This window comes from Anomaloglossus baeobatrachus, chromosome 6, assembly GCF_048569485.1.
Source record: "Anomaloglossus baeobatrachus isolate aAnoBae1 chromosome 6, aAnoBae1.hap1, whole genome shotgun sequence".
NCBI lineage: Eukaryota > Metazoa > Chordata > Amphibia > Anura > Aromobatidae > Anomaloglossus > Anomaloglossus baeobatrachus.
In genome coordinates this window covers 464,719,941-464,735,090 of record NC_134358.1, presented here as the reverse complement: position 1 = coordinate 464,735,090, position 15,150 = coordinate 464,719,941, and the positions used below count along the sequence as shown (strand labels likewise).

The window sequence follows — 15,150 nt, the reverse complement described above, 5'->3', positions numbered from 1 at the left end:
GACAAGCCTCATACCAAGAAGATCTGTGATTAGTTCTCCAGAATGTTTGGAACAACCTCGCTGTGGAGTTGCTTTAAAAACTGTGTGCATGTATATCGAGAAGAAATGATGCTCTTTTGAAGGCAAAGGGTGTTCACTGTTCAGACCAACTATTCATTTGATTTAGATTTCTATTTTGAGTATTCACATGTGACCAAAACTCCAACCTTCCATAATGGACAACGGCCACATAATTGTTTAAAAACTGTGCGGCCCTTGGTGACCAGCGGTGGGTGAAGTATTGACCGTGTAGACCCCTGTATATGTCTTCTCACTCTAATGATCTAACACTTGTTAGGTGCCATCTTATTTACTCATGTAAAGAAGCATCTGCAGGTCGTAAAAAGTGGAGACAGAAAGTGATTTCAAAAGCTATCAGAGTTATGATAAAACATAGATCGCCTAGTTACATGTAAATCCATGTTTTGGGTTTTTTTTAACAATAAAACATGCAGTAATATGGATCAGTGCTTGCTTTTACAATCTTCAAGAGTAAAAGGACCCCTTGAAGAGCTTGTGGTTAGTTTTTGATGTTGCAGTATTTCTGCACCTATTATGTACATTAGGTTACTTGCTTTTTTTCATTACATTTTTGTGTGCGATTTTTCAATATGGGTTTTTATTGTCTTTTTGATGCTGCAGTTTTTGTAACTTTTTAGTGTGTCATAAATGTCAATAAAGTTTTGTCAAAGCCGAATACCAGAAAGTATAAAAAAACAATACAGCTTTATTTACAGACTGACACACAAACGAGAGACAAAAAACGCAATAAAAAATGCTATGAAAAAAAAAACAAAACCAAAAGACACCTAAACTTAATAGGTGCAGAAATGCTCCAGAAAATCTGCAACATCAAAATCTCACCAAAAACCCATTGTGGGAATGTAGCCCTTAAAGGGAACCTGTCAGGTGCAACATGCACCCAGAACCACGAGCAGTTCTGGGTGCATATTGCTAATCCCTGCCTAACCGTCCCTGTATACACTAGCATAGATAAAGACTTCTTTAGAAAAAGTATTTCTAAAGATCCTTTATGATATGCTAATGAGCGCAGGGACTAGTCTCAAGGCCGTTAAATCCCCCGACTATCCACCCTCTTAGCATGTTAGCATGCCCACAGGGGTTTACTAATGTAGCACCCACGGGGCAGGGGTTAAATTACTCATCGCTGGGCCTGGGGATGTCATGGGGTGGCCCCTTTTGCCCGGTTCCGTGGACCCGAGGTGTACAATAAAGGAGGAGGTGGTAATGGAGGTTTGATTTTTTGACGCCACCTGTGGTATGTGGCCAGGGGATAGCTGCTGCTGCTGTCGCTGTCCTCCGGGGCAGATGGTATTGGCAGCCGGGATGTTTCTGCTCCCCACAGGTGGAGAGGGTCCCAGGGAGATGATGGAGGTAGTAGTGGTGAGTTGGGGTACAGGGCTAAGGGCGCCGACAGTAACTAGACGACATAGATTGGTAGCTTTTTTTACTTTTACTGGTAATAGGTTGTAGTCCCAAGATTACCGTGGTCCAGTCAGCCTTGTAGCAGGGAGGAATGTCTCTATGCCAGGTACGTTGAAGGCCTTCCTTTATGCGCTTATGATGTCGGATCACCGTGGCGTGTAGCTACTTGGGGACCCTGGTTCTTGGTTACTTAGTGCTCTGTCCCTCTCTGATGGGCAACGCGAGCCGGATATGGCGCTCACGTGTTCCTCCGCGGCCCTGGGCCCTATTTTGCTACTTCGCCTTAGGACTTTGTTGGTGGGCCAGGAAATATGGAATCTCCTGCCCTCCGGCTTTACCACTGAGCCTTTAGTACCCAGTAATCTAGGAGTCCGGTGTCTTGTACAATGCGCTCGGTCCTGGAAAGCTTGTAGACAGCTCTCTTACAGCGACCGGTCTCCTTCTTCTCCTCCAGGGTTCTGAGGTTCCTCTTCCTGTGACTAACCCCTTCCCATCCCAGAATGCACAGGGGAGGCTCGTCCCAACCAGGACTTGAGCTATCCCTTCTGGTCTGCGTCATGAAGTGTTGTGTGCAATGGTACCTGACATTGAGATCTTCCCTGCTGCTTCCAGGCATAGCACTGTCCTCCAGGTGAAGAGAACAATGCCACTGTGGCTCCCATGACCAATGGGGTGCCACACTAACATGCTATTCAATTCAGCATCACCAGCGGTGACGCGCGTACCTGTGTTCGCTATGACCGTGCTTCTGAATGTTGGGCACTTCCGGTCATGCGTAGTATGAAGCCGGGTATACACGTCCCAGTTTCAGAGAGGTCTACTGCGCATGACTGGAAGTGCGAGCGGTCACAGCGAACACAGTTATGTGCATCACCGCTGGCGATGCTGATTTGAATAGCATGTTAGTACACCCCTGTGGGTGTGCTAACATGATAAGTCAGCTATGCTAGTCAGGGGATATAAGCCCTTGGGACTATTCCCTGCACTCATTAGCAAAAGATAAAAGATCTTTAGAAATACTTTTTTTTAAAGATCTCTTTATCTATGCTAGTGTATACAGGGACGGTTAGGCAGGGATTAGCAATATGCACCCAGAACTTCTCGTGGTCCTGGGTGCATATTGTACCTGACAGGTTCCCTTTAATTCTAATCACTGCCACTTGCATCTCTCCTTTACATACAACCAAAACCAGAGAACTAGGAATCTTTTCATGCTGTTCCCTGACTTCAAACGAGTGATCTACCTGAATAATGAAGTCACAATATTGACCCAGGTATAGAATAATTGGAAAGTTAACGGACTTTAAATGGATTTTACTACGGTTCCTTACATGTTTTTCCTTTTGGAATATATCATCTTTCTGTATCTTACCGCCTGGGGCGATGTGAACATCGCCATATCTATGGAGCTGGGACTTATATATTTGCGGTGAGTTCCCTATTTTCCTCCTCTTTTTTTACTGGATTTTAAAGGAGTATTCCTATCTCCAAGATCCTATCCCAATATGTAGTAGATGTAATAATAATAATAATATTATTAGCACATACCTCTGATTATAAATATAGTATAGTTCTTCTGATTCACTATGTCGCTTACCTATGTTCTGGGCATTGCATGACTTTAGGAATCCATGCTTACAACCACTAGCAACTAACTGTAACTCTATGCGTGGTCATAACCATGGATACCTAAGGTCTTGCAATGCCCTGAACATGAGGTAAGTGACATAGTAAATCAGAAGAACTATACTACATTTCTAATTGGAGGTATTTGCTAATATTATTATCATTACACCTACTACATATTAGGATAGGATCTTGGAGATGGGAATAACCCTTTAATAAGATACCAAGATGTAAGCTCTAGCATTTAAACTGTAGCTGCAGACAGAGAAAGGAGAAAACAAACAAAATAAGCTACATACCAAACATCGTAAGTCATCGTAAAATTTCATTATGCATACATATAATAATGTGTAGCAATTACTAAAGAAAGAGGTTATTCATTATTGGAAGCAATGCTTGATTTGCTAATAAAGAAAAAATCTCCGTAATGTTTTCAAGAGTCTCTTTTATTCCTTCATCACCACTCGCTCATCAGTAGCACATTATCCTGGCTCGTTTACGCCAATGAATAATCCCTCACAAATGTTCAGTCTGGCATATCTAATTTATCTTATTAATTTGCAGCCAAGCTACAGTGTGATGTACAACTCACTTCCATAGTGACAATTAGACATTTTTTTTTTTGTTAAACAAAATAATCAGTAATACAGACAGGCAGCAAATGACTGCATATGTGGATCTGACTGTGAAGCGCTACAAGGAATAAGAACATATTAAATGTTCTCCTCCGTATTTAGTGCTGCTATCCGTCAGTAGAAATATTACTTGAAATGAAAATTTCATTAGTGGCCATAAAATGTAAGCTGCGGAGGATGTACAATTCAGATTTGTCATTTCCAATCAATCAGAGTTGAGTAAGTAGAGAGGTGGATCTCATCATTTTACACAGTTCTTTGTGGCTTTTGACTTTCGATTATGCCAAATTGCTCCAAATCCCCAGGTTTCAAAACTAAATGACCATTTATTTTCTAACACTGCTGTGTAAGGATCCTGTACCATTTCCATGGTAAATGCATATAGCAGTTTCACTTTCCAGTAAAATTAAGTATGAAGGGTCATCTCTCTAGTTCTACAGAATATATCTAAAAAATGAACTTGTAACATGAAGAACAGTACAATAATTTGTACTAACAGAATACGGCTTATGGACCACATTGACTTGCCCAGGCCATCCTGTCCCTTCTTATTGTAACTTACTTCGGCTGTGTTCTTGAGCTGTCACATGATGTGATCACCTGCCTTCCAGTCCCTCACTTCTTGCTACAGTCTTTTCAAAGCACAGAGTACAGAGATTTTCTGCTTGTGCTTTGAACAACACATAGCCTATCAGTAAAACACTGGCGGCATGCAGGAGGCCGGGCTCAGAGAGCAGCTCTCAGAGCGCCATGATCCAAACAGTGATGTCATACGGAAGTGGCCTGTGGTCTGCTGTAAGTTGTGAGTGACTGGGTTTGTGAACATAAAGGAAGAGACGAAACCACATAAAGTATATACGTAACTTACTGTGCTTGCGTGGAGCCAGTATCAGAAACTGTAAAAGTATACTTCTTTGCACAATAACAATGTCGCCTCCAAGTCACACTAGTCACATTCATTTTGGCCTATCTTATTGTGTGTGTATCTTGTTATAATGTTGATGAATATTTTTATCATACTTTGCTGTGGCATATACACACTCATAATATCCACAGCAGACAATGATAAAAAAAATAAATAAATAACAGCCTTACAGGATAGCCATATAGTAGACACTAGACACACACACACACACACACACACACACATATATACACACACACACACACACACACAATGTATACTAGACAAAATAGTGACATTGAAAAAAGAAACTGTGGGCAGTGATTTATCCGTCTTGAGACTTTATAGAAGTCTGAGGATGGTGCAGTGTAGGTGAACTCGACAGCACTGAGGGTGGGAGGGACTGAGCTGGGAGAAAGTTCCACTTGGAGTAGAGAAGCCTGATCGTAATACCTTAAAGGAAATGTATGAAAACACCTACATAAATCTAGCACAAACTATATTTAATAAAGTTTATTTCTTAAAGTGGACCACGCCAGTGTACCTGGGCTTTTCAAAATTGGAGTCGGTCCTGGGAACTTCTGATTTAGTTAAGCCTCTCACACCAGCATAGGCTAGGTTCACACTTCCGTTAAAATGTATCAGTCACAATCCGCGGCTATGGTAAACAACGCTATCCGTTTAGCAGATTCCGTTGTGTCCCATAGACTTGTATTAGTGGCGTATTGCGACTGATGACCTTCCGTTGCATCCGCTGCGTCACGGTCAGTCATTTTTTGACTGACCGCCGGGCGGGAGCAACGCAGAATGTAACGTTTTTCTGGCCTCAAAATTGACGCACCGCGCAGGAATCTGCCGCAGTCCGTCACGCTTGTAATGTATGTCTATGGTGCTGGATTCCGTCGTAATCCGTCTTACGACGAAATCCAGCGCTGGATTGCAGCATGTTTGGCACACCCACTGGGCTGTCCTAAACACAAACGGATCATGACTGATCCGTCAAAAAACGGATGCACAGCGGATGCAACGGACGCAACAGATCAGTTTTTTCACAGAATTCCTGTGAAAGGAATCCTGTGAAAAACACATCCGTTGCATCAGCTGACAACTAAAAAACGACTGATCCGTTGCTGACGGACCTGACGGATTTAAAACAATGGAAGTATGAACCTAGCCATATTCTCTTTTCCAGTCATCTGCTGTCAAGCTTCATGATAATGCTTATATGAACTGGATGGTGAATATACTGGAATTGACAATGTAGAAATGAGGAGAGGTGAAAGAAACATTTTATATCCTTAGTGGTGAGTGTTAGGAACTTTCTGATCCAGAAATGTTGGGATAGTCCCGAATTATATGTGCTTTTATTGTCAAGCTGCGATGGACTCCTTTTTGCACTCAATTTGGTCCAGTCCAAATATTGTTCCATTCTGGTTTGAGCTACTTGTATTTCTGCATTATCACATTGAAGATAAGCTTATTGATCGGTCATACCACAGACTGTTTTTATAGATTTCTGTTTTTCTGTGCTAAAAAAGAATTATAATAGCATGGAAATCCACAGAAGCCCCCTGTATGCTCCTTTGGCTGCAATTTGTCAATAAATGAATTACACTACATACAGTCCTTTATACCAATGGGAGATGTGGTAACAAATGTGATCGGGTGTAAGGAGGGTGGTTGGCAATAGCAGCCAGCAGACCCTTCTATATATTTAGTTCTATCCTTGTGTGCATAAAATGTTACTTAGGCCGCTTTCAGACGTCCGTGTTTCAGGTACGTGTGACATCCATTTTTAACACGGATGCCACACGTACCCATGTTATTCTCTGGAGTTACTCACACGGCCGTGTTTTCACACAGGCGTGTGACCCCCTCATGGTCCCGCACGCACAGAGACATGCCTGTTTTTTTCTCTCCGGCAGAACGGGTGTTACACGGATCGCACACTGATGTGATCCGTGTGACATCAGTGTGACAGGTACCGGAGAAAACACGGGTCTTTGAAATAAAAAGATTTTCTATATTCACCTGTATCCAGCGCTGTTTTCTTTGGCTCTGCTGCCTCCTGCTTCTGACCCCCGCTCATTATATTCATTGATTATTCACTGCACTGAAGACCTGGAAGCTGGAGCATCGCAAAGACAGCATCGCCAGGTACAGTGCCGGGGAAAGCGACAGAGACAGCATCCCAGAGGACAGCATTGCCGGGTACAGCGCCAAGACAACATCGCTGTTGACAGGTGAGTATTCAGCAAGCAAGCAAGCAGATGGTGCACCATCACATTATGGGTGCCAGGTCCGAGCATTCCTACATGAACAGTGTCCTGGAAAGTGGATTGGTCATCGTGGGCCAGTTGAATGGCCACCAAGGTCTCACGATCTGACCCCCTCAGACTTTTATCTTTGGGGTTCATCTGAAGGCAATTGTCTATGCTGTGAAGATACAAGATGTGCAGCATCTGAAACAAAGGATACTGGAAGCCTATGGTAGCATTTCTTCTGTGTGTCAAGTGTGGGAGAAGCGGGTTGCATTGACAATCCAACACAATGGGCAGCACTTTGAACACATTTTATGAGTGGTCATAAAATTGTAAATAACTAAAGGTACCGTCACACTAAGCAACATCGCTAGCAACATCGCTGCTGAGGCACGACTTGCTAGCGATGTTGCTGTGTGTGACATCCAGCAACAACCTGGCCCCTGCTGTGAGGTCGCTGGTTGTTGCTGAATGTCCTGGACCACAGTTGTTGCTCTCCCGCTGTGAAGCGCACATCGCTGTGTGTGACAGCGACAGAGCAACAACTGAATGTGCAGGAAGCAGGGACCCTCTTCCCATTAGAAAAAATAAAGTTGGATCCAAAATGGCCGACTTGAAAATGCCCGCCTTGGTCACCACTCATCTTGAAAAGTTTCCCCACTCCCATATACTAATGAGCCACAAACAGGAATTTGATATCACCAACAATTCCCATTTTATTTAAGTGTATCCATATAAATGGCCCCCTCTAAAACAGCAGTTAGTGTAGTTAGAAAATGATAGGGAATTGTTAATGCAAATGTATTAGAAATTAGTTTAGATTACAACACTAGATAGGGATTTAAAGGAAAATTACTCTGGCTTTCTGACTACCAATTTAATGATGTGCTTTCTACATCAGACAATTTTTGTATTCCTTTGGCTATACATAAGGGTAGGATAATCTTATAACAGATATACCGTATTTTTCAGGCTATAAGACACACTTTTTTCCCCCAAAATGTTGGGGGAAAGTGGGGTGTGTGTCTTATAGTCTGAATGTAGGGCTGCAGGGAATGAGTCATCGGCGGCACGAGCAGGCTGTAGCAGCGCCTGCCGTGACCATGTGGGCCTGCTCATTTCATATGCACCCCCATCCTCCCGCCCATCATCTCTCAGCGCTGAAGCCGGCGCTAACAGGTGGGCGGGATGATGGACGGGGGGGTGTGCGCATAGTAAACAGCCGGCCCACATGATCACCCCTGGCAACTACAGCCTGGAGTGATAATGTGCAGCTGTATTCACTGCCCAACCGCGCATCATCATCAGCGCGGGGGGCAGTGAATAAGTACGGTATACTCACCGTTCTCCTGCAGCATCGCAATGTCCTCCTCTCTGCTGGCCAACTGATCTGTGTAGAGAGTGGAGAGCGCAGTGATGACGTCATCCCTGTGCGCACCGCTAGTCTCCACACACATCAGCGAGCCGGCAGACAGGAGGATATCACGATGCTGCAAGGGAACGGCTCCACACAGGTCAGCGGCGCTGCTGCTGACACAGAGAGGAAGATGATTGATGCTGCAGGGAGTGAGGAAAGGTGAGTATAAACGTTTATTGTTTTCTGTGCCACAGGCAGGATGGGGTATATACCAGTATGGGGGTATATTGCAGAATGGGGGTATATAGCAGGATGGGGGTATATTATGAGCAGGATGGGGCTAACAGCAGGATGGGGGTATATTATGAGCAGGATGGAGGTATATAGCAGGATGGGGATATATAGCAGGATAAGGGTATTTATCAGGATTTGGGTATATATCAGGATGGGGATCATATACAAGGCAGGAGGATTATTACCAGGATGGGGTACCTTAGTAGAGAATTTGAGACATTACCCCCATAATAGTATGAGCAGCAGATCTTCGCCCCATAACAGTATGTCATGACCACATTTTTTACTCAAAATTTTATTTTCCTATTTTCCTCTTCTAAAACCACGGTGCGTCTTATGGTTCGGTGCGTCTTATAGTCCGAAAAATACGGTATATATTAATTCTATAAATATATATATTTTGACCTGAACAGCTAATAAAAATACTATTACTCATTCATTAATTTTAGAAAAAGAGACAGTTTTCAAAAATGTGGTGAATTATATTACTACTTACCAAGGTGAGTATTCATTATTTTTGCACAGTACTTGCACATTGCATCTAAGTCATTCAATTGTCCCTGAAGGAATGAAACCTGCGCTTCAAGATCTTCCTCCTATAAGAAAAATGTCAATTAATATTCCAATATATTATAAAAGTACACTATTAATGCACCAGACAAGCCCACAATGGCACTACTATCTGGCAGCTGCACAAGCCACAAAATAACAAGCAAAAATCCACTATTTGCAAAGTAACTGATTACTATACATACATAAAAAAATACTTTGCGCTAAATTTAACTGGGTAAAGGAACAACTCTGTAGGCTGATTGAAAGTGTTAAAATAAATATGTTGCACCTTTAATATATTGCACGTATATAATAAAAGCCTAGTTATATCACTATAGAGCCAATGACTATTTTGCTCGCAAACATCTGTTCACATATAGTTAAAATGAACAACCTCTAACTAGAAACACGTGTTGAAATTTACGTGTGTAGCAGGAAAATGGTAACTTGCTGTATTGCCAATGGCGATGTGAAGTATTTAAGGTTGAAAACTTCTTAGTCCGTAGGTAAACTTTTGAAGTTGTATGAGGGGTCTTTCAGTTTGTTGTCCAATATGATCAGAACCCATTACTCTTTTACAACCGTGCCATGGGTATGTTCACACATTAAGCACATTAGTATTTGCTGCAGACATTTCTATTTCAAAAACGTGTCTCTTGGCGCCATACAGTCAACTGTTAGAGTCAGCTGATATATATACCCCTGTTCAGTACCATATATAAATGTGATGATCCTGATGAAGGAGGTTTCTCCAAACGCGTTGAATAAAGTCACATATCAAAGATCCAGTATTCATCTTTATTGCATAACAGCACGTCAATTTAACCCTTTCCACCCTGATCACAAAGTATCCTCCATACTGAAAGCTGCAGCAGGATTGTTTCCAAGATTCTTCCTAGTGGTTGTGCCTGACGCAACCCCCCCAGGTGAGCAAAACCTTATTCACAGGTTAACCAGATCTCACATATCTCACAGATAAGACCCTATTCTTGCGCTGTTTTCTTATATCCAATCTCTGAAAGTGGCATTTAACACATGGCGGCAGGAGAGCGTGTCTTTACACATGCCCATTGGCGTGCCTGTGAAGTAATCACCAGGCATTGATGAGTTGTTATGACCCCCGTGCCTGTCATTATGATTCTACTATGAAAGCAAGAGTTTAGCTAGCGTTGATAGGAGTTTGTGATTTTACCTATAACTAGCATTGCTAACGTGCTGCTATGTATAGCACAGGTGTTCAGACAGTCGCAGCTTTAAGTCCACTAAGGTGACTATTAAATACAATAAAAAGGATAAAAAATGTTTTAAAAATATGAAAAAAATAAAAAACACAGACGTTCAACTCACTCCTGTTTGCCCTATAATAATAACTATAATATATATATATATAATATATATAATAATAACTATTAAAAAATACCCATATTTGGTATCACTGCATTTGTAAAAGTCTGATCTATCAAAAAATGAAATAAATAAATCCGATTAGAAAGCAGCATAACAAGAAAAAAATAAAAATGCCAGAATTAGAGTTATTTGCTTCTGCATTGCAATAGAGTGCAATAAGAGGTGATCAAAACATCGCATCTACCCAAACATGGCATCAGTAAATATGTCAGTTCAGGGCACAGGGAATGGCGCATTCTCCTTTTCAACTTTGCCCAACACCTGGTCATCTAATGGTTAGACGGAGACCTGGAGAGGCGTACAAGCCACAGTGTCTTGCACCCATTATGAAATTTGGTGGAGGATCGGTGATGATCTGGGGATGCTTCATGAAGGCTGGAATTGAGCAGATTAAACTTTGCAAAGGACGTATAAATCAAGCCGCATACAAGGTTATCCTGGAAAAGCAGTTGCTCCCTTCTGCACAGGCAATGTTCCCAAACTCTGAAGACTGTTTTTTCCAGCAGGAAAATGCGCCATGCCACACAACTAAGTCAATCAATGTGTGGATGAAAGACCACCACATCAAAACCCTGTCATGGCCAAAAATCAGAAAAACTGAAAATTTTGAAGTGGTCTCTTAATTTTTGCCAGAGATGTAGTTAACATAATAAATAAAAAAAACTAAGAAAAAAATTATGGAATTATACTTTTATTGCAATTTCAATGCATGTGGATTTTTTTGACCGCTTCCCTTTGCATCACATGATAAAATGAATCAAAACTACAACTCATCCAGTAAAATAAAAAGGCCTGAAATGGCTATTTAGAAAAAAAAATAAAAAAAGATAGTTCTTGGAAGAAGGGAATAAAAAAACGAAGGTGCAAAAATGTAAAATTGCCTTGTTGTGAAGGGGGTGAATAAGTAAAGGCCCCGTTACTTGCGTTGATTTATCGTGCGATCGCACCGCCCCCATCGTTTGTGCGTTACGGGCAATTTTTTTCCCGTGTCACACAAAGTCGGTAACCCCCGTCACATGTACTTACCTTCCAAACGACCTCGCTGTGGGTGGCGAACATCCTCTTCCTGAAGGGGGAGGGACGTTGGACGTCACTCAGCGGCTGCCCAATAGAAGCGGAGGGGCGGAGATGAGCGGGACGTAACATCCCGCCCACCTCCTTCCTTCCACATTGCCGGTGGACGCAGGTAAGCTGTAGTTTGTCGGTCCCGAGGTGTCACACATAGCGATGTGTGGTGCCTTGGGAGCGATGAACAACCTGCGTCCTCCACAATCAATGATTTTTTGAAAATGAACGACGTGTCAACGACGGACAATAAAGTGAGTATTTTCCATCGTAAATGCTTGTTCGTTGGTGTCACACGCAACGACGTCGCTAACGATGCCGGATGTGCGTCACGGAATCTGTGACCCCGGCGATATATCGTTAGATACGTCGCTGCATGTAACGGGGCCTTTAGACTATAAAATCTACTAAGAAACCCAAGGAGTAGGAAGAAAGCAACCATTAATTTTCATGATACCGTTTAAGATGGCATATTAGAAGTGAATGTACCGGCAGGCAGTTTTGACCACAGGTGGCTATGTGAATATTGTCCAGAAGCAGTAAAGACTGCTAGTGCTGGATTCACCCTATATCCGTGGTGGTTGTAGCCACTCACCCATCCCTCCAGCTACAGAACACAACACGAGTATCATAATTGGTAGATTATGGTTATGGGATATCTTACACATTTCGCACTCAGACCCAATAAATTAAAATTACACTTTATTTTTTTCCCCTTGGTTTTCTAAATGCTGTGTACATAGTTAGTAAGAAATCCTCCATCTGTCAGCTCACTAAAGGCCCCTTTACACACTGAGACTTTCTAGCGATCCCACCAGCGATCCCAACCTGGCCGGGATCGCTACAAAGTCTCTGGTGAGTCGCTGGTGAGCTGTCAAACAGGCAAACCTGGAAAACGACGCAACAGCGATACGGACCTGCAGAAAAACCTAGCTAGTCATTGGGGACGTTGTAAAACAGCTTTTTGAAAGGGAAGTCGCTAACGAAGTCGCTGTAAAGGCCCCTTACACACTGAGACTTTCTAGCGATCATGCTGCACAGCGGGAAACAAAGGACCAAAAAATGGTCCTGAGAGATGTGTAGTGATCAGCAACCTCACAGCAGGGGCCAGGTCGCTGATGTGTTTCACACACTGCAATGTCGCTGGGGAGGTCGCTATTACGTCACAAAACTGGTGACGTTACAGCGATGTCGTTTGCGATGTTGCAGTGTGTAAAGGGGCCATAACGGCCCTTTATCTCCTATCCAATGTGCTAATTATCGTCATCAAATGTCCAAAATCAGATTTGTTCTGGTCATTGTATTTTAAGTGAAAAACATGCTTTTTTAGTTATGGATCTATTAGTTTTTGTTTCCTGGTCTTTCATGATATTCTAAAATAAAAAGTCTCTGCCAGCACCAAAGTTTAAGATAATCAATACTGTCCGCGTTATTTTTTTCTTTACGGAGTAGCTTTCACATCAACCAAAAAAGTTCTGAAAAATAACTCAGCTGGAAAATTCAGATCTTTGTTTTTATCAATATGTTTGAAGTTTGTGTGAAACATGACCTGATTACAAATGGTCGCCATGTACAGCATTGTACAATACAAAATAAAGCTGGAAATTTAAAAAACACGTGTAACAAACACTCTAATATGATGCTGATGGTAGTGGTTTTAAAATAATTAACTGTGTCCAGTATTACAAAAATATATTGTTTATCATTATTTGTTTTCATGTGTCTCGCTTGATTTTTCTGCTATTCTGTGCTACCAGGGGATGAAGGCTTATTATATAGATATATAGTGTAATATACAAAACGACTATAAAAAATACCCTAGAAAATTAAAATGTAACTTTTATTTTATCATTGTTAAAAACATACAATGGGAGTGGATACATCATAGAAATATAAACAGATAAAAACAACAATGTATGGACAAAAACCCGAGGGGATGAAACAAACTGTCCTAAGAAGTATCCCTACGTATACTGTGCCTTGCCTGATAGTGAAGGTTGTCACCCTAAACCTGCACAGCTGACACCCCCACTCACCAACGACTGGCCCATACTGTCCCAAAATAGGGAGTGAATACATTGTAGAAATATAAACAGATAAAAACATCAATGTATGGTCAGAAAGCTGAGGGGATGACACAAGCGAAGTCCTAAGAGGTATCCCTAGGTATACTGTGCCTTGCCTGACAGTGGAGGTGGGCACCCTAAACCTGAACAGCTGATGCCCCACTCGCCATTGACTGGCTCTTACTGTCCCTAGATAGGCTGTTAAGTCTAAAGAGGGTGTAAAAGTTAATGTAAGAGTGGAGAAAGGGCCACAAATGAAATAAGGAGCACAATGTAAATGGCAACAAAAAACCTGCGGTAGGGGTGTCCCTCAATATTAATGTCAAAGGCGGAGGTACAGATGAGAACAAACACCTAACAATACTAATGGCGTTTAATTTTACTGACCTCTGTAGGGGTGAGCTGAAGGCCCCTAGCTCAACTGTATACTACTTAGGCCCTTGTAGTCAGTAGGCCAAGGTGTGTTTGACCAATAGACATTGGGGGGACACTTGGAATGAGGGGTAAAGTGCAGAGTGTAATGAAGGGCCCAAAATATACAGTGCCTTGCAAAAGTATTCGGCCCCCTTGAATTTGTCAACCTTTACCCACATTTCAGGCTTCAAACATAAAGATAAATCATTTTAAATTAGTGGTGAAGAATCAACAAGTGGGACAATTGTGAAGTTGAATGAAATTTTTTGCTTATTTTAAACCTTTTTTAAAAATAAAAAACTGAAAAGTAGGGCGTGCAATATTATTCGTCCCCTTTACTTTCAGTGCAGCAAACTCACTCCAAAAATTCATTGAGGATCTCTGAATGATTCAATGTTGTCCTAAATGACTGATGATAGTAAATATAATCCACGTGTGTGTAATCAAGTCTCCGTATAAATGCACCTGCTCTGTGATAGTTTCAGTGTTCTGTTTAAAGTGCAGAGAGCATCATGAAGACAAAGAAACACAACAGGCAGGTCCATGATACTGTTGTGGAGAAGTGAAAAGCCAGATTTGGTTACAAAAAGATTTCCAAAACTTTAAACATCCCAAAGAGCACTGTGCAAGAGATCATATTGAAATGGAAGGAGTATCATACCACTTCAAATTTACCAAGACCCCGGCCGTACCTCAAAACTTTCATCTCAAACAAGGAAAAGACTGATCAGAGATGCAGCCACGAGGCCCATGATCACTCTGGATGAACTGTAGAGATCTACAGCTGAGGTGGGAGAGTCAGTCCATAGGACAATAATCAGTCGTATACTGCACAAATCTGGCCTTTATGAAAGAGTGGCAAGAAGAAAGACATTTCTCAAAGATATCCATAAAAAGTGTCATTTACAGTTTGCCACAAGCCATCTGGGAGACACACCAAACATGTGGAAGAAGATGCTCTGGTCAGACGAAACCAAAATCGAACTTTTTGGGAACAATGAGAAACAATATGTTTGGCGTAAAAGCAACACAGCTCATGACCCTGAACATACCATCCCCACTGTCAAACATGGTGGTAGCAGTA

The 15,150-nt window shown here is 42.0% G+C and overlaps 1 protein-coding gene across 2 annotated transcripts in view; it reads right to left on the bottom strand.

The window, feature by feature from the left end:
• The window catches only part of TBC1D5 (TBC1 domain family member 5), an 835,136-nt gene that overhangs the window by 38,501 nt on the left and 781,485 nt on the right, over positions 1–15,150 (bottom strand). For both annotated transcript variants that reach the window (XM_075316666.1, XM_075316667.1), the window contains exon 20: positions 9,059–9,158. In XM_075316666.1, coding sequence (XP_075172781.1) covers positions 9,059–9,158 — 100 coding nt within the window. The remainder of the gene's footprint in view (positions 1–9,058; positions 9,159–15,150) is intronic.